The sequence below is a fragment of the Silene latifolia genome, chromosome 1 (assembly GCF_048544455.1).
Source record: "Silene latifolia isolate original U9 population chromosome 1, ASM4854445v1, whole genome shotgun sequence".
Classification (NCBI taxonomy): Eukaryota; Viridiplantae; Streptophyta; class Magnoliopsida; order Caryophyllales; family Caryophyllaceae; genus Silene; species Silene latifolia.
The window spans coordinates 89,167,482-89,189,320 of NC_133526.1; the positions used below are offsets into that span (position 1 = coordinate 89,167,482).

General features: G+C 35.9%; 1 protein-coding gene across 1 annotated transcript; it reads left to right on the forward strand.

The window, feature by feature from the left end:
* The first annotated feature begins 6,585 nt into the window (after positions 1-6,585).
* LOC141607625 (WAT1-related protein At4g19185-like) lies at positions 6,586-15,486 on the forward strand. The gene is made up of 8 exons (XM_074426973.1): positions 6,586-6,873; positions 9,089-9,151; positions 9,248-9,364; positions 9,642-9,924; positions 12,118-12,273; positions 13,503-13,654; positions 14,085-14,295; positions 15,144-15,486. The coding sequence occupies exons 1-7, from the start codon at positions 6,671-6,673 to the stop codon at positions 14,293-14,295; spliced, it is 1,185 nt and encodes a 394-aa protein (XP_074283074.1). The 5' UTR covers positions 6,586-6,670; the 3' UTR covers positions 15,144-15,486.
* The last annotated feature ends 6,353 nt before the right edge of the window (positions 15,487-21,839 follow it).

The following is a 21,839-nucleotide window of genomic DNA, read 5'->3' on the forward strand; positions in this document are numbered from 1 at the left end:
AAACATAGGATAGAACAAATCACGATTTCAATTGCGTGATAGTGACAAGACAGCTCGAAGACCCGCGAAATGGCTCGCGCCTCTTCGAGTAGCCTATGCGGCCACGTCGCTCAAAACGCATACAACCACCAATTTATCTATAAATACCCCTCAAATGCCACCATTTGAAGGTACGCGAGTGTCCACCCCCTCATTTCTCCCTTAAAATTCTCGACTCGACTTCTTAAGTCACAAACCGACACGTATTTTCGACCTACCGGTCGAAAATACAAGCCATACACATTTTTTGGTATCGTCATCGTGCATTAAATCACTTGACCGACCATCTCGACCAACTACACACTCACCAAATTAAACAAACACTCTTTACATAGCTAAAATGGTTTTCAACCGAGTTTTCCGACCTAACAAGTTGTTACACTTTCGTCGATTTCTCGTCTCAAGTTTAGCATGTAAGTATGAGGGTGTAAAAATCCTCTTCTTTCATGTCTTTCATCTGTTTTATGACTATAACATGATAAAACATGCATAACATGATTCAAATATAGGTTAGATAAGCCAAAACCGGATTTTGGCCTGAGACAGGGGCTACTTGCTTAGCAGGGGAGCTCGTGCCTCTATGCCCTCTCAGGCCTTAATCCAGCCGTGTTTACTCTCATCTTTCCTCTTTATTTCGTTTCTTATTTGCAATCGCTTTTTACCATTTTAAATTCTTCAAATCATTTTCATGATAAACTTTTTAACCATAAAATATTTTCACCCTTGATTCCTTATACCATGGCAGTTTAATCCGTGTTTCGGTGATAATATTTGGTTAATTACATTTTAAAAGGTATTTTAAAACCTTTTATTTCATTTCTTTACATTTCAAAACAAACATATTAGTCATAAATACAAAGTCATCCTTGGTTTCATATACCATGTCGGTTTATAACCCGAGTATGATGATAAACATTGACTAATTACAAACAAATGAACTTAACATAATTAGTTCATAGTCATTTTTCAAAACTATTCATGTCAAGCTTGCAAAACCGAACCCGACATCGAATATGTCAATACAATAATGATTATTCAAGTCCCGTTCTTCATATTGGCATAAAAGCGGTCTAAACGACATTTTCAAATAAATACGGGTTCAAACACCCTCTTTACAAACCATTTTACAAACATTTTAATAGTCAGAAGACGTCCCTTCGACAGTCTGCTGACTTGCGCCTAAACAGCCAATTGTTTTCCAGTTTTCAAATCAGGACAAGCCTACTTGCATCGCCTGACGGCTCGCGCCTCAATAGGCTGCCTGATGCAGACCCTGCTTCCTTCCCAGCACTTGTCTAGGACGATCCCGACTTCGGTTAACCCGAATACAGGACGGATCAGATGACAAATATGCCCCTTTTATATTGTATTTGCAAAACGTCTTTCTAAGACAAACGGATCACATTATGCACCATAAACCTAACTCAGTAAATGGATGTTTAATTTCCGTCTTGCATGCAAATTAACAATAAATCCAACTTGACATCAATTACTTGATATTTGGATAAACAACCGACATAAAAAGCTCACATGTTAGGTTCAAACTTGTGGATGTGCATTCATGCATTTACCCGTTTTATCAACTTGCATTTAACCAGCCAAGATCGATTAGTAGAGGCCGCTACCGCGGGCGGGATTGGGTGTCCAATTAAAGGGCTTCCCAATACGTACCTTCACCTCTTACTCAGAAACTTTGGATAGTGAACGACCTTATCCAGGGCGTACGAGAGTCATTCTAGAGATAGGGTGCTAAAGAGGGACGACTCTTTATCTTTAGTACCTATGTCAAACACCGCTTTTTGCCTTGGTTGACCTAGGTATAAAGTGGATTCGAACGGGTTCCAAGCATCCCACAAATGCTTGGTGGCGACTCCAAACATCTCTTGCATCGTTTCGAGACCCTTGCCGAGACGAAACCGACCGATCTAAAACGATCCGGTCGAAAGCATTTTTACGCCGCCGAGCGTGGCTTTCAAAAGACTGTTGCATGTCCACAGATCGGTTGGTCGTGCAGATGGACCATGTCCACAACATTGCAACAAGCAATTGGCCTAAATTGAAGCACATTAGTTGGCCTTTCCACTTTAGGAATCAGAACAATATTGGTGGCATTCAGCTGCTTAAGCAAATTCCCTGTCAGAAAAAATTCTTTTATAGCTGCACAAATGTCATCTCCAATAACAGACCAAGCATCCTTGTAAAATTTGCTAGAGTATCCATCTGGATCAGGTGATTTCTCATTAGGAATGCTAAAAATAGAACCTTTGATCTCAGCATTAGTAACTGGCTCCAGAAGAATACTCTAGTGACCCTCATCACAAACCCTACCAATCTGAATGACCTTACTTTTAACTTTCACAGTATCTTGCCTCATGCCAAGTAAAGTATTATAGTATTGCAGGAAAGCATTTTTGATGGAATTTTTGTCCTTGCAATCCACACCCTGCATATCCTCTATCAGAACTACAGAGTTCCTTATTCTCCTAGCTTTTATGATCTTATGAAAGAAGGCAGAGTTTGTATCCCCATCATTGAGTCATTCTGTCTTGGTCTTTTGCTACAAAAAACTATTCTTAGCTTTTTGTAAAAATTTAAGTTACTCACTAGTCTCAAATTCTTGTTCCATAAGACTAGTGTTACTCAAATTTTTGGCCAGCTCATGTTGAATTTTCTCCACTCTTTCCTCAGCTGCTGCACATTGCCCCTCAATATTTGAAAAGGAAGCACTATTAAGTTGCTTCAACATAGGCTTTAGCAACTTAAGTTTCCTGATAATTCTATACATCTTGAAACCAGCAACATCTGTCTGCCAGCCAGTTTGAATACACTATAAGAAATCTTGTGCCTCTCCCCACATGTTCATATACTTAAAGCTTCTTCTCCTAGTGTCTTCCTGATGAGAGTCTTTCACTACACCAGGGCAATGGTCAAATAAACCTTCAGGAAGAAAGCAAGCAAGCATATTAGTGTAATTACTTAACCATGCTTGATTTGCCAGAAAACGATCTAATCTGCTATAAACTTTGTCACTTGGCTGGTGTTTGTTGGACAAGGTGTAAAAAGCATCAGTGGCTTGAATATCCATCATGCCACAATCAGTAAGACAGTCCTGGAAAGGGGCCATTTCAGCCTCAGTAGTGCTAGTACCCATCATCTCAATGGCTTGAGTGACACAATTAAAGTCTCCACCTAAAGCCCATGGTCCCTGAATCTTTGTAGCATATTGTCTTAGAGCATGTCATAGCCCCTCTCTCCCAGTAATGCTGTTATAAGCATAAATAAAAGTGATGAAAAAAGTGCCAGAGCAGATGAGAGAGGTAGCCTTAACATTAATGCATTGGGCAGTGCAATCCTGGATATTGACTTGATACTTTGTAGGGTTCCAAATGACCCAAATGCGTCCACCCCTATGTTGATTAGAATTAGTAATGATGCACCAACCTTCATTGAAAGCATTGCTGACCTTGTTTACATTTTTAGGTTTTATTTTGGTTTCAAGTAAAGCAAAAAGACCTATATTATGTGTGTGTAAAAACTTTATTATTGTACGTTGCTTATTATAGTTGTTCATGCCCCGTACATTCCAAAACCCTATATTATGTAGCTTAAACATCATAAAAATCCAATTTTTCACTTCTTATATCCCCTATTCCTTCTTTAGGGACACCACTTCCATTTAGAACTTGCACATAAGTAGGTCCTTTCCTTATCTCCTGTGAGGATAAATTTTGAGCTTGTATGATTTAATCAGGTGTCACAACAAGATTATGATGAGAAACCTCTTGTACAATTTCCCCACTGGATTTGTCCCTTTCCCCACTCTCATCATCTGTATTTATTGCAGGAGTCCTACTAGTGACCAACAGTTGAGTATTCTGATCAGGCATGGACTGGACAATTGCTGGCTGCTTACATTGAACTGGTTTACATTCAATCCTCTTGATCTACCTTCTCTACTCAGGTTTGGCCTGGAAATTTTTGCAATGTTTAGCCTCATGCCCATAACCTTTGCACTTTTGACACAGAATAGGTTTTCATTCATACTCGACCTGTATCTCAACTATTTTCCCCTCTTCATCATTAAATCTGATTTTCTCAGGGAGCTTTTGGCCTATATGAAGTTCCACCATCACTCTAGCAAAACTGAGTCTGATTTTTGCCTCGGTTGCCCCATCACTTTTCACATAGTTCCCTACAATACCTGCTATCTTAGCAAGACATTTACCCCAAAATTTGAGGGGTAACACATGTAATCTAATCCACACAGGTACAACTTTTATTTCTTCCTTATTCATTTCCAAATTAGGTTGTCATTCCCTCACAATGAGAGGTTTATTATCAAACATTAAATGCCCCATTGCAAGAGCTTTATTCCTCATATCCAGATTTGCAAGCCTAACCAAAAACATACCTTTAGGCAGAATGGAGACCTTGTCTACATTCAACTTACCCCATATGCGCCTAATGAATCCTTCTATGATTTCCTGGGGAGGGTTTGCTCCTAATACAAAACAGTATATTGATGGCTGCCAGAATTGTAATTCCTCCTGTACATCTTTGTATCCGTTTTGATGGGTCCTCCTCCATAATCAGATTTTTGCCTTGTTTTTTAAACCAAGGCCCTTACTCCTCATTCATCAACAGCTCCTCTTCTGAGTCTTCTACATCTGTTTCAATATTCAATTGAGGAATCCCTACTATCTCATGCACGTGTTTATCTTTTTGCCCTACAGCCTCCTCAGGATGAGACCTTCGGCCAGGATGAAGAGCATGATTCTTCTGCATTTTACTACGAGAAAGATGTTTATTTCTAGAAATGGTTGATTGCCTTGCCATGGTTGCAAAGGGTCAACGATGGAGATCTACCTAGGAACAAGCAATGCAACCGTCTCTTTATAGGTCAAACATCTTTTTTTTTTCTTAATATGGTTAAGTTTCTCTATTTAGCAGTTGGATTCTCACACCGCGACAAAAGGAGAAAAAGGAACATACATCAGATGTATTACCTCATATTTTACTTATTTATGAGCATTTTTGTATTTTTTCTGAACTTATTACCTCAAACTTCATTTGTCTATGAGCATATATGTTTTTTGGGATATTCTCTCGTGTACCCCTGAACGTTTTCGTTTTCTATGGTGTACCCCTCGTTTTTCGCAAAAAAACTTTGACCGACAATAATTCTCTATTACGAGTTTAGAAAACGGTAATTTTTTTTTCCAAACCAATTATCTCATCAAGGCCTTCAATTTGAAAAAAAAAAAATCACCGCTTTTTGAACTCTTAACCGGTAGTTATGGTTAGTCAAACATTTTTTAACGAATAAACTTTGACCGACCATAATTCCCGACTACGAGTTGAGATATGGGTGAATTTTTTTTCAAACGGAAGACCTCTTAAAGACGGTCAATTTGGAAAAAAAATTTATCGTATTCTAAACTTGTAGCCAAGAGTTATTGACGGTCAAAGTTTTTTTGAATGAAAAGAGGGGTATATCATAGAAAATGAAAAGGTTGAGGGGTACACGAGAGAATATCCCTATTTTTTATGAGCTTATTAAAGTTTATAAATTAGATTTTAATTTTTTTTTCCGTCAAAACTCAAATTTAAGTAAGTTAGTATGTAATGTTTTTGAATTTTATTGTAATGTTTTTGAACTTAATGTTTTATAAATGAACTCAAAGCTAGCAAGACTCATAATCCCCCTACTACTAAGAGAATAAAAATTCTCTTAGTTTTCCCGCCTAAAGAGACTTCTTCTTAAGTGGGCCTATTTTTCTGGATACCACTAACACAATAAGATTTGATGGATTGTAAATTCTGGACATTATACGTAGCCCACTTTTTCTATCTCATCTATGAAAGTAAAAGTAATTAATAGCCCATAATTTTGGACTCTACATGTCATATTATAAGCTAGATGAGTGAACTTGATTTCGTCTTAAATTTATATTATATTTATATGTTACCTCTTTTGTAAGAAATCATCAGTAGTTATTTATTATGTAAATTTTTGTCTTAATAATATGGACTATTTTTTTAAGGATGTAAAAACACTTATGTATTTTCTATTAGAAATAAAAAAAGTGAAAACATTATTTTAATAATTCGTAAATCGTCTTTTTCGACGCGAGGAATAAGTTTTGCTGCTTTTCGTTTTAAGGTCAATACGCATTTTAATAAAATTATACAACTAACTTAATAATTGTACTATTAATGTCATAAATTAGTTGCATGTAATGGTATAAAATTATTATGTTATTTTTAATAGTAAAAAAATAACTTAACTTAAAATGTCTTCTTATGGTAGTAAACTTTTTTTTCAACCTCTTATTAAGTATTATATTTAGTAGATTATAACATTAAATTAAAATTATACTTTATTTATACAAATAATTTAATTGATAATATCTCTTTATAAAATGAATCTAAAAATTACCGTGCTATAGCACGGGAACTACACTAGTTTTTAAAACAAAGCTCAAAAATTTAAAGTATAAAATTGGTATAAGTAGACTCATTTGAAAAAAAAAAAAACAAAAAAAAAAAAAAAAAATCAAAAACAAACTCAAAACTCTGATCTTCCCTATTATGCACTAACATACGAAAGGGAGAAAAGTAGCCGTTGACAATGGGCGGCGTCGGCGGCGTAAACAATGGCGGAGAAGCATGGAAGGCGCATGGAGCAATGGTGTTGGTTCAACTCTTCGCTGGAGGTTATCATGTCATCACTAAAGTTGCTCTCAATGATGGCGTTAATCAGCTTGTTTTTTGTGTCTTTCGTGACCTCCTTGCGCTTTCCATTCTTGCTCCTCTCGCATTTTTCCGCGAAAGGTATCGCCTTTTTTCTGTTTGAATGCGTTGATTTGATCAATTTTTGTTTCCTGCATTATTGGGGTTTTACTTGATTGTAATTCTGTGAAGAATTTGATGCATTTGATTAGTAGGCTATTGAAATTACATTTTATTGCACATTGGAAATTGGAATTGATTTTCTTTTGTTTTTGAGTTGATGGTTGACTTTGGAAGAATGGGTAAATTGTAAATCTTTCAATTATGTTATTGGAATTATGAATTATGAGTTGTTTGATCGTATGTTGATGAGAGTGATTGAGGGACGCGAAAAGGAATCGGGAGTTTGTGATTGTTGTTTTGTTTCATGCTGCCTTCGTTTTAGTCAATTGTATACGTTTTTCAAAATATCTGATGAGTTTCTGAAGAATGTTGAATCTTGACTGTAATGGAGGAAGTAAATGAGGTTTGATTTGATTGAGGGATGGTGAGCATTGTATAAGATTGCACTTATTGTTTAGGTTGCTTGGGTCAGTCTTAAAGAACTAAAGAAACAAATACATAGAATGTTTAGGATAGTATTAGCCACTATTAGGAAATAGTCCTCTTACTATCAGTTATAGTGTCATTTTTGCAAAAAGTCTATGAACATAGATTGTTGTTCATCATTTTAGATTCTTAGTAGTCATTTTATATGTACATCAAGTAGTTATTAGAGTTTTCATATAGCTTTGTGCGGGGCTTTTTGTGCGGATCAGTTCTGTGCTAGTTGATTGATGAATGGATCGAGAGGTGACATTACACTGGAGTATGAAATCCTCTTCCGAAGCAGATGAAAATAGGGTTTTCTAATTTATTGTAGTGACCTTATAACTTGTAAGTAGCATGTGTTGATAGGTGATAACTAAGCAAATAACAGTTTCCCTTGATATCAATTAATCAATAAAATGTAGGACAAATTTCCATCCTTCAAACAAACCAAAGGCTCCTGCTTTCTGCGTCCCCAATGTTCCGAGATGTGAACAGTATGAACGAGGCCACACATTCGAAATCAAACATGATACAGAACTTGAATTGTCTAATACGATCCATACCTGGCCCAAACTTTGCAAGGTCTTATATTGAATTTTGCAAGACCCTATATCAGACCTAATACTACCTGAAATGACCAGACCCATAGACACTCCACCCAAAATGTAGATCTGAGCAGACTAGTTCCCAAATTGACTCAACCCGGCACACATCATGTAGAAAAAATGAGCCGAGCTAAACTGTCCCGGCTCCTGACCTTTATGCCATCTGAATGACCTGTTTGCTTGGTTTGTTCCCTTCAAATGATGTCTAATCTTCAAAGTAATTAAAATAAAAAAAGGGTTTTTCTATGGGGTACCCCTCAACTATTGCCATTTCTAAGTTGTACCTTACCTTTTTCATATTATTGATTGTACCCTTAAACTCCCGTATTAATCAATCACCGTGACCATTAGTCTTTAATCCGTTAACTTAGGACGTTAAGTGCCAACATGGATTGATGAGTTGACTTTCCAAATGCTTCCCTCCATTTTTTCACACAGTTGCCCTCCTTGGATCAGCAGCAACCTCACCTCTTCAATTCACCCCAACCATTTCATCTACCTTCACCATCACTTTTAATCAAAACCACCATTCCATCCATCCTTTATATACCACCATGATTACCAATTAACCCACCACTTTAACCCATTTCGCCAACCACCATTGAACCACCGAATTTGAGCCACGATGACCCGACTTTGACACCATTGGCCGCACCATACGAGCTGCCCAGAAGACAGTCCAACGCGGCAACCACGGGTTAGCCGCCATCACAATCTAGTACCGTTGTGGCATCGAAATCAATCCAAATCCGAGCCCAAGCTTGCATCAATTAAAACCCAATCAAAAAAATCAAAGCAAGAAGAGTAGTCGGGTGTTGTTTGAGAAGGGTTTGAAATGTGTAGAGGTGGTCATTTATTTATATAGTCATAGCCATGTCATCAAGCCCAATCCAAGTCAACATTCCATGTGAGCACTTAACGTCATCTATTGACGGATTAAAGACTAATGGTCACGGTGATTGATTAATACGGGAGTTTAAGGGTACAATCAATAATATGAAAAAGGTAAGGGTACAACTTAGAAACGGAAATAATTGAGGGGTACCCCATAGAAAAACCCATAAAAAAATATAAAAAATAATGATGTATGATATATTGATATCTTATGTTTCATTGTGCAGGAAAGTTAGACCTCCGATCAGTAAAAGCCTTCTTGTTACATTTTTTTCCCTTGGGCTAACTGGGTATGTTATATTTTTCTGTACTGTAGGCTGAACATTCTACTCATTAACTAACATTCATGTGTCTTCAACTGAGATTTATGTTGTGTACTTTTCTAGGATCTTTGGAAATCAACTTCTGTTTTTGTTCGGCCTGAGCTACACAAATCCTACCTACGCGGCGGCTATTCAGCCTTCCATACCTGTTTTCACTTTCCTCTTGGCTGCGTTGATGGGGTCAGTCACTCAGTCCAATCACATTTTAGTTTTGTTTAATTTAACATAATCAATTGCTGTGGTACTTCGACTTAACTGCAAGTGTCAGACGACCGACCTACAATGTCGGACACGGCTGTTTTATGAAAAGTTTTCATGTATGGCCTAGAATAGTGTCAAAGTGTCATGATGGAAGTTGGAGTGTCAGACACGCGTGTTACTCAAACAATGTAAGTGTTAAATTAACATAGAGTAGATGTTACTTCTGCAATTGCTTATGTCGATCTTTTTCATGCAGCACAGAAACAGTGAATCTATTCAGAGTTGAAGGGCAGATGAAAGTTGCTGGCACAGTTACGTGTGTCTCTGGAGCTGTTTTTATGGTTGTATTTAAAGGGCCAGCTATATTTGGATTCAGAGAAGAGCTTGGAACCCATGGTGAAATAATTGTCAAAGGACAGCCAGAACCAGTTGGATGGTTTGTTGCGAGATTTATGGAATATGGTCTAGAATCTTTTCACCTTGGTGTATTGTGCCTGATAGGGAACTGCATGTGCATGGCAACTTATCTAGCTATTCAGGTATCCCTGCCTTCGTTTAATTCGCATTAGCCATGTGCCTTGTCTGTTTTCTCAAGTAAAAAAATGTGTGATCCGTATTCAAGATACAACCTTTGAAGGCAATGATTCTTTCTATCTCGGTATTCTTTAAAAGGAGCTGTTCCTACAAACCAGAGTGGTTTGAAGGTTTTGGCCAAAGAGGCTTAGCAAAATTACCCATCCCCAAATATGATCCCGGACTAGAACTGACAAAGCTGACCCGACCCGACCCAAATGACCCGATCCGATAAGGCTTACCCGAGAGTCCGAGACCCGGAAGTGACCCGAACTTGCTTGACCCGAATATGACCCGAAATCCGATTTGACCCGACGTGACCTGGCACAAACCTTGATTGACCTAATATTGACCCGACCCGAGGTAACCCGATCCGAAAAGTCCCGGCCCATAATTGACCCTATCCAAAATGACTTTAAAGTGACCCAAAATGACCCGAAACAACAACTTCTAAGTCATATTGGTGTTATATACATCAAAATATACATCAAAATAGAGTTCCGTTGGTTACAATATTCCTAATAAAAAGTTAAATTTGCAAAATAGTACTCCCTCCGTCCCGGTCAATTGTTGTCCTTTGGTTTTGGCACAAAGACCAAGGAAAGTGGAGGGAGCCAATTACCAAATGACAAGTGGAACAATTTGAGTGTAAATGATCAAATTGCTCATCAAGTTCATTTTTAAAATAGAAAGGACAACAATTGACTGAGACACCCCAAAATGGAAAAGGACAACAAATGACCGGGACAGAGGGAGTATTTCTTAATCAAAATAGTACCTAAAGTGTTTTAATCATTAATCTGAAAGCGACCCGATCCAAAATGACCCATACCCGAAAGTGACCTGACCCAAAGTGACCCCACTACAGGTCACCCGAAATTGACCTGAAACCCGAAATGACCCGACCCGACCCGATCCAAAATGTATGACAGACCCGAAATGACCCGACCCAAACTGCCACGACCCAATTGACCCATTTGCCACCTCTAGTCTTGGTCCCGTATATGATAAAGGCCTTGAGATAATGGTTGGTTTTTATTTTAGTAAGATGGTTAGAATATCTCAAGTTTTACGGTTTTCAAAGTATCTTTCCTTTTTCATTCCTATTTTTCCCCTGAAGAAACAAAAAAAAATTCCAATCATATAATAGGATAAGCCATTTGTCAAAATGATACGGAGTACTAAATAACATGGGTTAGAGGGTATACCCGTATAGGCAATACAACGAAAATGCTTAAATGTAAACCTTATTCGTTGTTTCTACTACCTACAGCGATTCTAGGCCTACAAAGCTTAGTATAAATACTTGTACTAATTTTTCCCAGGGTCCAAGAGTCCAACTCTCAAGTTCATTGAAACGCGTGTGTTTGTTAGTAGCCGGTGTTCTAAATTCTATCTGTATGTTAACCAAAATGGCATCAGAAAAAAAGTTAGAGCTGAAAGGAATTGAAGCAATAAGGCTCTTGAAGCTCAACCATTGTTTGTATAGATTGATTTAAAGGAGGAGTTGGAGGGACTTGGATGGGAGGGAAAATGATTGCTCCATTTCCCTCTAGAAAGCAAGCTAAAATCCCTTCATGATAAGAAAGTTTTCGTTGGGTGTTCTATACGTCCAGTGGTGGGGTCAAGTCCCAAGGATGGAGTTGTTGGTGGCTCAAGTGGAGTGCCATTGTGGGAGAACATGTAAAGAAAAAGGAGTGACAAATATTTTGTTAAATACGGAGAACGAATCTGTTGAATATGGTGTCACGTACTAATGAATACTATGGTTTTATGGGGTATGAATGCCCCGAGAATACTATAGAACTATAGAACAATTGATTTTACACAAATTACCACAATATACACATTCTGTGGTGAATCAGTATTCTATGATTAAAAAATGTGTTTAGTATAATGAGATTTCTATATAGGCTTTTTCTTGTGCAAGAAGCACCCGGCTTGTGTGCATTGACATCATAACCCTGAATGTTTTTCGTGATCGACATGGTTTCCACTTACCTCCAAAGAAAGGATGCAGCTTTTGTGTCTAGTACATTAGACATATTTGATATTGGGGTTGGAGTAGTTATTTTGGATTGAATTGTTAATGTTGTTATGCTATCTATATTATTATCTTAAGAATTGGATGCCAGCTTATCTTACAGTGACATTTTCAGGCACCTGTTTTGAAGAAGTATCCAGCAAGCTTATCAGTAACTGCTTATTCATATTTCTTTGGTGTTGTTCTTATGGTTACTGCTGCGTTTTTTATGACCAATGAGTCCACTGGCTGGAGTTTGAACCAGTCTGAGCTGTTTGCCATTACATATGCTGTAAGTTCATTCATCTTTTACTCATTTGGTCATAAGGAGCGGTGGTTGAGAGGGAGATAAAAATCTTCTGTAATAATTGTATTATATGGTTGATTTACTATTTTGACTTGTTTGATTTCATTATCCCGATGTAGAATTTAGAAACTCAATCTTTCATTTTTTTTTTAAAATCAAAGGCTAGTGGATGACCTTTTGCTATAGTCTTTCAAATTTTTTGATGCAGGAATTCAACTTTAAATTATAAGTGCGTGTGGTAGAAAAATCACTTCTGTCATGCCCCCTAAAAATTCTTCATTGGGTTTGTGCAGGGAGGGGGATAATGATAAAATACTAAGTTGGGTTGAAAAATTAAGAGGAAATGAAAAAGTTTGAAAACATTGCTGATTAATAGGAGTAAACTGCTACTGCTGATTGTCATTTCATTCGTTAAACGTTTCAACTCAATTATCTATGTTTTGGTGTTCATGTGAGTAGCTTCGTAAGAAATAATTTGGGAAAATGAGTATTTAATGCGAAAGTTAGTTCAAACACGAAATGTGGGATCTGATGAACACGTGACATACGATCATCATATCCTTCAGTGCTCCTCCTTAATCGTCTATCTACGTTTTTTGTATGAGTAGTCAAGGAGCTTCTTTGTGTGTGTGTTTTTTTTATAATATTTTCTGCCCTAGCTAGCCCTCTGTCTTCTCCCCAACTACTATGATCCTCCTATAGATTTCCCCTTTGGCTGTCAGGGGTCAAACTTGTATGACCTTAAATTAGCTATGACAACTCTTCTCTCAAGATGGTCCTTGTTTTCATCTGATCTGACTGAAGCTTCCCATGAGATTTCTGAAAGGATCTATTGAGACATTCTTTTTGGGATGAGTTAAAGGTTGCTTAATTCTTAAAAATGAAAAGATAATGAATAAGACAGCGCATCTGTTTGTTCCCTTGAGATATTTGAGCCTTACGAGACTGTATCTATTTTTTTATTTTGGTTTTGCCATTTTCTTCAGTAATATGGTAATTTAACTTCATTTTGAATTTTATACGGTTTTTTCATTAGCATTGATCCTGTGGGACGGCAGTATACACCTTTGCGTTTGTGTGTGTGTGTGATTGGATCAATGTGGGTTCCCATGTGTGTCTAGTTGTTTAGGATTTGGCAGCCAAGAACATCAAATAATAATGATTTTCTTGCTTACATCCTGATTAATTTACTATTTTGGGTTTTCTTTTCTCAGGGAATTGTCGCATCTGCTTTTAATTATGGACTTCTCACCTGGTCCAACAAGATGTTGGGACCTTCATTAGTTGCCCTTTATAATCCACTTCAACCTGCAGCATCTGCCTTCCTATCACTAGTCTTTCTAGGAAGCCCCATATACTTAGGAAGGTTTGTCTCAGAACTTTCATTTATGTCAAGAAATGTTATGCTTCTTAGTTCTTACTGAAATAAAGACCATAGTACGATGATAGACCAATTTTAACGGTTGCTTTTCAATTTTATAATCTCTGCCCTCCTACCTTAATTGAGATTCTTTTCCTTCTAAGCGTAAAAGTTACACTTGCCGTCCTCGGCATTTGGCCAGAATTCCCTATGAATATAACAATCGGTCTTCCGTGAGACTGTCTTGCAAATATCTCACGGATAAAAATCATGAGCCATACAATTAGTAAGGGTTATATAAAATATATTAATGGTTAGTCAGTGGTCAATGGATAGGTCTCACAAAAAGTAAACTGTGAGACTGTTTAGTTTGATAATGTGTCTATTAACAAAGCTTAGGGTAATTTGTGATTGGAAGTAATTTCCGTTTTTACAGTGTACTGGGAGGCTCTTTGATTATTGCCGGTTTATACTTGGTTACCTGGGCATCCTACAAAGAAAAGCAGTCTGCCGTGGGGGTTGTTTCTCACATTAGTCGATCTTCTGATCAACCACTCATTCATCGAGAATCACTGATCAGCAAAATACACCAGAGAACACATAATTTCAGTTGGACGTCTTCTCCAATGTACAAGATGTCAGACTAGGTAAAAGTCACACTCGAGAGCTTTTCATCTGTTTATGTTACTGCCACCTTCCTTTAGTGCTATGCCCTTTATATTTTCCTGACTTTGTGAGATGTTTTCCATGTAATTTTAGCAAATTCCCTCATCTATTTTTGGAATCATAGGCTGAAACCTGGTGGTGTGAGATGGGTTAAATATGCTAAACAAGTTTTTCCGGTTAGGATATGGCCATTTCTGGTGTACTATTATCGGGTCAGTTGTGTTGGTGCCTATTCGTGTCCTACTTTTACAGGTCATTTGTTGCAGTTTGTGTAAATCGGGGAATTTTCTGTTGTTTTGAAACTGGTGGCTGGCTAACCTTGGTACATTATTAATTTTTACTGTCTCAAGAAAAACCAACCCCCTTTTCTTCTTACTATTAACAGAGTTTGATGTTTCTCGAAGAGTAATTGGCGGAGGATCCGCTTTCATGATCGATGCCAATGAATCCATATGTTTCTGACAAAAATTTGTTTTGCAATTGTTCTAGTGACTTGTTATATTCATACAACGGTCTTACACAAGACTCCTTGCTTTCCACCCCTTAACCCTAATGTCCTCTACTCTTGAGTCTTGACACCCTAGTCCCTGCCTCCAGCCATTTCGATCCCCATCCCAGGCACAGCACAAAACTCAGCCGTTATCGCCCCCAGTCTCCACACATACGCTGACACAATATTTGTGCTTCAGGTTGCATATAGGGAATTTTAAGCAATAACCCCAACCCTTGACAGATAGACAAAGAAGACCCTTTCCCTTTTCTAACCCTACAGTAATGAAATGCATATTTTCAAAGCGAAATATTTGATGTAACTAAATCTGCCCTGCAGGGAGCCAGTGATGTATTTGAAGCAGTGTGCATTCTTTCTCAGTTTCTCTGAAGGAACTTTACCAGGAATGCTTTGATCGAGAAATTTGCTGTCATTTCGATGATCTAGGGCTCGCAATGCAGATTTGGAGCAGTTGTTGAATATGGTGTATAGAAAGGTAAGGAATGTATTCATCTATTGATAACCCCTCATTTGTCTAGTAAATGCAAACTGCTGATGGATAATACTATTACTATACACAACTTTCAACCATTTTCGCCACAGTTCATGACGATTCATGGTGGTTCATTATGAAAAAGTGAAGAAAAAGTAAATTATTTAAAGAATGAAACAACTTCTGGTTCAATGTAAGAAGCTAAGATTTTAAGACCCAGTTTTCTTTAAAATTAAATATGAAGAAAGTAATAAATAAATTTAGTTAAAACTGGTTCACAACTACGGAGTATTAACAGAATCAAGTAAAGATTATAGTTCATATTATCAGTAAATGGATTATACATCTCCGATACAATTAGCACAAATTCTCGTTGAAGACGGACACTATCCGTCACAAGCTGAAGACGGATAGTGTCTCTCTCACAAAATACAAATGGATAGTGCAAGTGGGGGAAAATGGATACCCCACTTGCTCTTCCACTTGCATTTTGTGAGAGGGCCACTATCCGTCTTCAGCTTATGACGGATAGTGGCCGTCTTCAATGAGACGCACTGTACAATTAGTTGTGTAGTTTCTGAGTTTAGATGCGTGTTTTTTTTTTTTTTTTCGTTATTATGGAAGCAATCTCAACGCTCCTCGTTAGTCGTGTAGGTCTTTTTCCTAATCCTATTTTTTTAGACAAACGTTTTCCTAATCCTATTAATATTCATGGAATCATGGTTGTCTAACACTGTAACCCACCATCTAATATAATACTCCCTCCCATCCAAACCAAAGGTAACACTTACCTTATTCGGACCATCCAAACCAAACTACCCATTCCTTATTTGGTAAAAAACATGACTAAAGACCCCTCATACACCCTTATTATTTACAGAAAATGCCATCATATTTGTGGTCCTCCTTTAATTAAGCTACAAGTGGTCCTACTTTAATTCCAATATTACCCTTACTTTTTCTCTATTTTCTTAAAACTTGTGCTCCCTCCCATGTTACCTTTGGTTTGGATGGGAGAGAGTAGTATAATATACGGAGTATCACTCACTGTCAAGACATGATCATCTTATCCAAGTGCATTGTAGTACCATCCCACTTTTTTGTCTTGTACTATACGAGAACTGATCTCATAAACGAGCTAAATGTTTACACAAAATCTCATTGAAGACACGTATCCGTCACTTTGGAGTGACGGATACTATTTTCTCTCACAAATGACCCAAATAGAGGAGAGAGGGAAGCACATGGGGTGCCTCCACCTTGTCCTCCCTATCCGTTTTGTGAGTGACATTATCCGTCACTTGCTCCGACCCGTCTTGAGCAAGACTAACTGAAATGTTTAAACAAAATAGATTCTTGGTGTTTTCACGCATTTTGGTGTCTTCTATAAAACAATTTTACGGTAACATTGTAAAATCATATACCCCCTTTATACCAATCCAAAGGTAACATTGACCAAAATGGCACTATTCATGATCGTAGAAAATTTCGATATTATTCTTAATCTATAAGACAAAATATAGTCATGTGAGATCTTGTTTGATTTATCGTCATGAATGCTATAAGAATATCAATTTTTTATAATTTTTAATAATGTGTAACTAAAGATATTCACGTTGCAAAATGTGTCTCGGCAAGTGTGAAAAAGTCAATGTTATCTTTGAATTGATATGGAGGGAGTAATAACATGGACTTTAGTAAGGTTACTTTAGTAAGGTTATATTTAGATAAAACATTTAATTTTTTTAAAAATGATTTTATACAAGAATTATTGTTAGACGAGATAATTAAATAACGTACGTCAAGAAGGCGCAATAGCCAATAAGGGGAAGCATGAAGGCAAGAACCGCGTGGGTGAGTAGAAAATGACGAGGCAACGATGTGAACGTACGTACGTAGTATGATAAATATTCATCACTAAAACTTGGGAGAGACGGTCTCTCACTAAGTTATTGAGAGACCAATCTTTCGTACCCTTTTATTTGTATTTCGTACCCCTTTTATTGTTGATCGTGACATAGTAATTTCGTACCTATTTACATAATAAATGTACCCATTTTAATCATTAATCATGATTTGTACCTATTTTATTATCTTTAGTACCACTTTTTCTTAAAATTGTACAATGATCTCTCAATAAAGCTTATTAAGAGACCGTCTCTCAGGAGACCTACTCAATATTTATAGCTGGCTGTCCAATTATTATTGAATTTCTATTTTGTAATTTAGAGTCAGCCACTTGGCTCTTGTTGCATGCTTAACGTTGCCGGCTATCCAAACCTACAAACTACCAATTAGTCCCTCCACTTTTTTATATAGGACGTTTTGCATTTACGAGGTAAGCCTTTGACTTTAATATTTACAAAAAATATATTTGTTCAAAAAATATAAAAATGGAACCATTAAATTCCTTACAAAAAACTCTTTCATATGAATATACATATCATAATATTTAGTCTTATATTTTAAGAGATATTGAAGAGAGAAGAGAGTGTCTCGAAATGTGATAAAGTCATATATAAAAAAAATAGAGGGAGTAATAGATTATATGGTGGTTTAGAATCCAAACTTTATACTAAAGTTTTCGAGTTTTATTTTAAAAAATCTGAATTATATGGTAAGGTTTCTGAATTTACACTTAAAAATTAAAAAAAAATCAACTTTTGAAAAGTTCGGAATAATTACACATAAGATCGGATAAATGTATACTGATTGTACAATGATTATACAACTGGAGGTATACTAGTATTTGGGAGATACTACATACTAATTTTAACGTAACACCCAATACTTTGGTATCAATCTAATCCTTTTCATTACCTCCTGATACGAATGTGGAAGCGATTTAAGTAAATGAACGATGGTAGTAGTGAGAATCAAATTCGTGAGTCGTGAAATTGAGGGACAAATTTGGATTCATGGGAATATTTGCTCGGGTTAGACCTATAATCCGAACACTGGTGAATTATAGTCAAAACCTATTGACTATAATCCGGGGGTTATTGCTTGAAGACGCGTCAAACAGTAACAAAAGGTTGGATCGAAAACTCGTGAATCCGGGTTGCACAATTGCACAAAACCTGCGTTTTTTTTTTTTATAACTGGATGCGTAAAAATAAGGGAGTCATATTGCCACGAAAGCATTGAACTACTCCACTGGATTTCTGTAAGAGCCTGACTATTTTGCCCTTCATTTTACGTCCCCAACAAAGAAACACGTACTAGTGCTATCATTATTTGCTTATGGCCCACCATTTTTCATCAGCATTTTTTTTCTATTTTGTCCTCTACTCATGAATCAAAAGTTTTATCACAAAATCTCATTATAGACGGCATATATATATCCGTCTATAATTAAAGACGGGACAAATTTAATACCATATTTCTAATAGGACAAGCAACAAGTGGGGTGGTGTGGCCAAAAATGTCACCAATTTCAAGCTATTTGACCCGTCTTTAACTATAGACGGATATATCCGTCTATAACAAGACCAGCTGAAGTTTTTTAACTTTTAACAATACCACACCGCTCTTAATTTCTTATACTAGTTCGAGTTTTTTATGGAAAAAAAAACACTTGAAACGTATTTAAATCAAACCGAACGGAGGAATAATCACAAGATAATATAGGAGAATGAAAACCCAAATTTTCATTGGGATTTATAGGAGAAGATATGGTTACACATATCTCCTAACATTTGGCAAGAAGATATTTTCAAATATAATATTTGAATAAAATATTTCATAAAAGATTTTGAGTTCTTTTCCAAAACAATTTCTTAACTAAATTAAAGGATACTTCGTAGTATTTTGCACAATATAAGAACATACTTAAGGACTATACCTTACAATTAGCTAGACACACGAACAAGAAATGAAACTTGGTAAAGTTGTTTAGAGTAGAGGGGATTGATTTGCTCGATGCATTGCTTTTGGTAGAGGTAAATAAAAAGATATGGGTAGTTCAGTCAATGTGCAACAAATCCAGTGGTTTAGTCTATTTCATTTGTGGCGTTATCACACCCTTAAAAATAACATACAATATCCTACTTAAATAGCTATAATTTTCTTAACTGAAAAGACTTCTAGTTTTCTATTTTTTTTTCAATGACTTCGATTATTTTTCAAAACGATTACAAATGAAAGTAATGGATGATAATGCAGGAATAAAATAGTATAGTCGCTCTGAGTTTTATAAGTCTCCTCTTTTCTTTTTACACAAAAATTAAGATAAATAAATAAATAAAAAAAGAATAAAATAGTGTAAGTTATAGCGAGAAAAAAATAATAAAGAATGAATAATGAATAAAGATATCAAGTACTAAAAGTTGTTGCTTTTTAGGAGAGATGATGAATAAATAAATAATAATAATAATAAAAGTATAAAAAAAGAAAGAGGAAGATAAAAGAATAACCCTTGAAAGAAAATAGGGAAAACTTTTAAAACTTGGAGGGAATATATGATATTAAGATCATGAATAGATCTCTAGTAAGTTTGTACACAAATTCGTATTCGTGACGATCACAAACTTGTGACGGTTACAAGTGAGATTTGTTGGAGTTTGTAATACTCCTCGATAATTTGCAGCTAATTTATTATACAATTGGTTGTATATACAACTTATTCAATGTAGTTGAGCTTTGGTACAAAGTTTTCTAGCTTTATTAACAAAATTATTTAGCTATGGTACAAAGTTATTGAGCTTAACAGAATAATTATTAAACTCAATAACTTCGTACAATAACTCAATAACTTGTAAAATAGCTCAACAACTTTGTGTAAGAGCTCAATAAATTTGAGGCGGTTGTAAAATGCTACTCCCTCCCAGTCAGTATATTGTTCCCATTTGATATGGGCACAATACTTAAGGAAAAATATTAAAATAGAAGTAAAAGAGTTGTGTGGGGTTGGTGATCGGAGAGAGGGATGAATTATTAGTAGTTAAATAAAGAATTGTGGAGCCAAAACATAAAGGAAAGTAATAAAATAGGAGTAAAAGAGTTGTGTGGAGTTTGGTGATAGGAGAGAGAAATGAATAAAATAAGAGTAAAAGTTTCTAAAAATAGAAAGAGGAACATTAGTTGAATAATCCGTTTCAGGAAAGAGGGAACATTATAGTGACTGGGAGGGAGTATTATACAACACAAATTCTCATTGAAGACAGGCACTATCTGTCACAAGCTGAAGACGGATAGTGCCTTCTCACAATATGCAAGTGGCACTATCTATAAGGTGCTCCATTTCCCTTCCACTTGCCCTTCCACTTGCCTTATTGTGAGAGGGACAATATCCGACTTCAGCTTGTCACGGATAGTATTGAAATTAGATTATCAAATACCAATAAGAGCTAAATGGACCATTTGAAGCCGTGTTATTGGATAACAAATGAATAATATTGAAATTAGATTATCAAATAACCAATTAGAAATATGCATAATATAGAAAAATAAATAAATAACTGAGACATTTAAAAATAATAATGTTAAACAAATGACGAAATCGGAGGGAGTATTGATAATAAGGAGTAAAAAGACAGAAGAACATAAAGGTTAATGCAAGATGAGGCGTTATCCAATAAGCCCAATAATGCAACACACACCCACACTTTCCAAGTAGATGGACCTAATTCCCCAACTTTTTCGAGAACCAAAATATTCACTCAATCTCTCTACCTTGGTTGTCATTGTCACATTTCATCAAAAGATTATTTTCTTTATCTATATCAGTTTATTGTTGTCAAAAAAAAATCTCAAAATTATATGTAAATTACACATAAATTTATGATTATGTTTATGATCTCTCATAAATAGCAAGTGGAAAATTAAGTAAGAGACCAAATGAAAAGGAAACTGTAAGAGATCATGTCACAACTCACATGCAAGACGGTCTGTAAATTATAATAGTAACATAGTTGTACTTGCACTCTTAATACATAAATAAAATCCTACAACCAGTTGTATATTAGCATTATATAACTGGCTCATTTATAATATATTTAACTAAAGTCCAATCTAATATTTGTTAAACAAAACACACACACTCTCTCTATCTCCAAATCTCAGTGTAACCAAACGATTATTACAAAACCCCCCCTCTAATCCTCTCTTAAACAATAAAACTCCATTGTTCTCTAATGGGGAAGACTTCCATACTCGTTTAAGTCCAACCAATTCCGATTTTTCAGTTTCAATGTCTATGAACTCGTAAATTAAATTCACATGAAGAATACGAGCTATTATGAAAAGAATACGATCTATTATAAAAAGAATACGAGTTTAAACTTAATTGCAATATACTTTCGAAAACCGAGCTATTATGAAAATAATACGAGTTTTTATGAAAAGAATACGAGTTTAAACTTAATTGGAATGTACTTTCAAAAATCCGAGCTACTATGAAAAGAATACAAGCTTAAACTTAACTGTAATGTACTTTTAAAAATACGAGCTAATATGAAAAGAATACGAGTTTAAACTTTCAAGAATAATACAAGGAGAGGTAATTTCTAATTGTTTTTTCAAAGCCATTGATTATGAGTTAA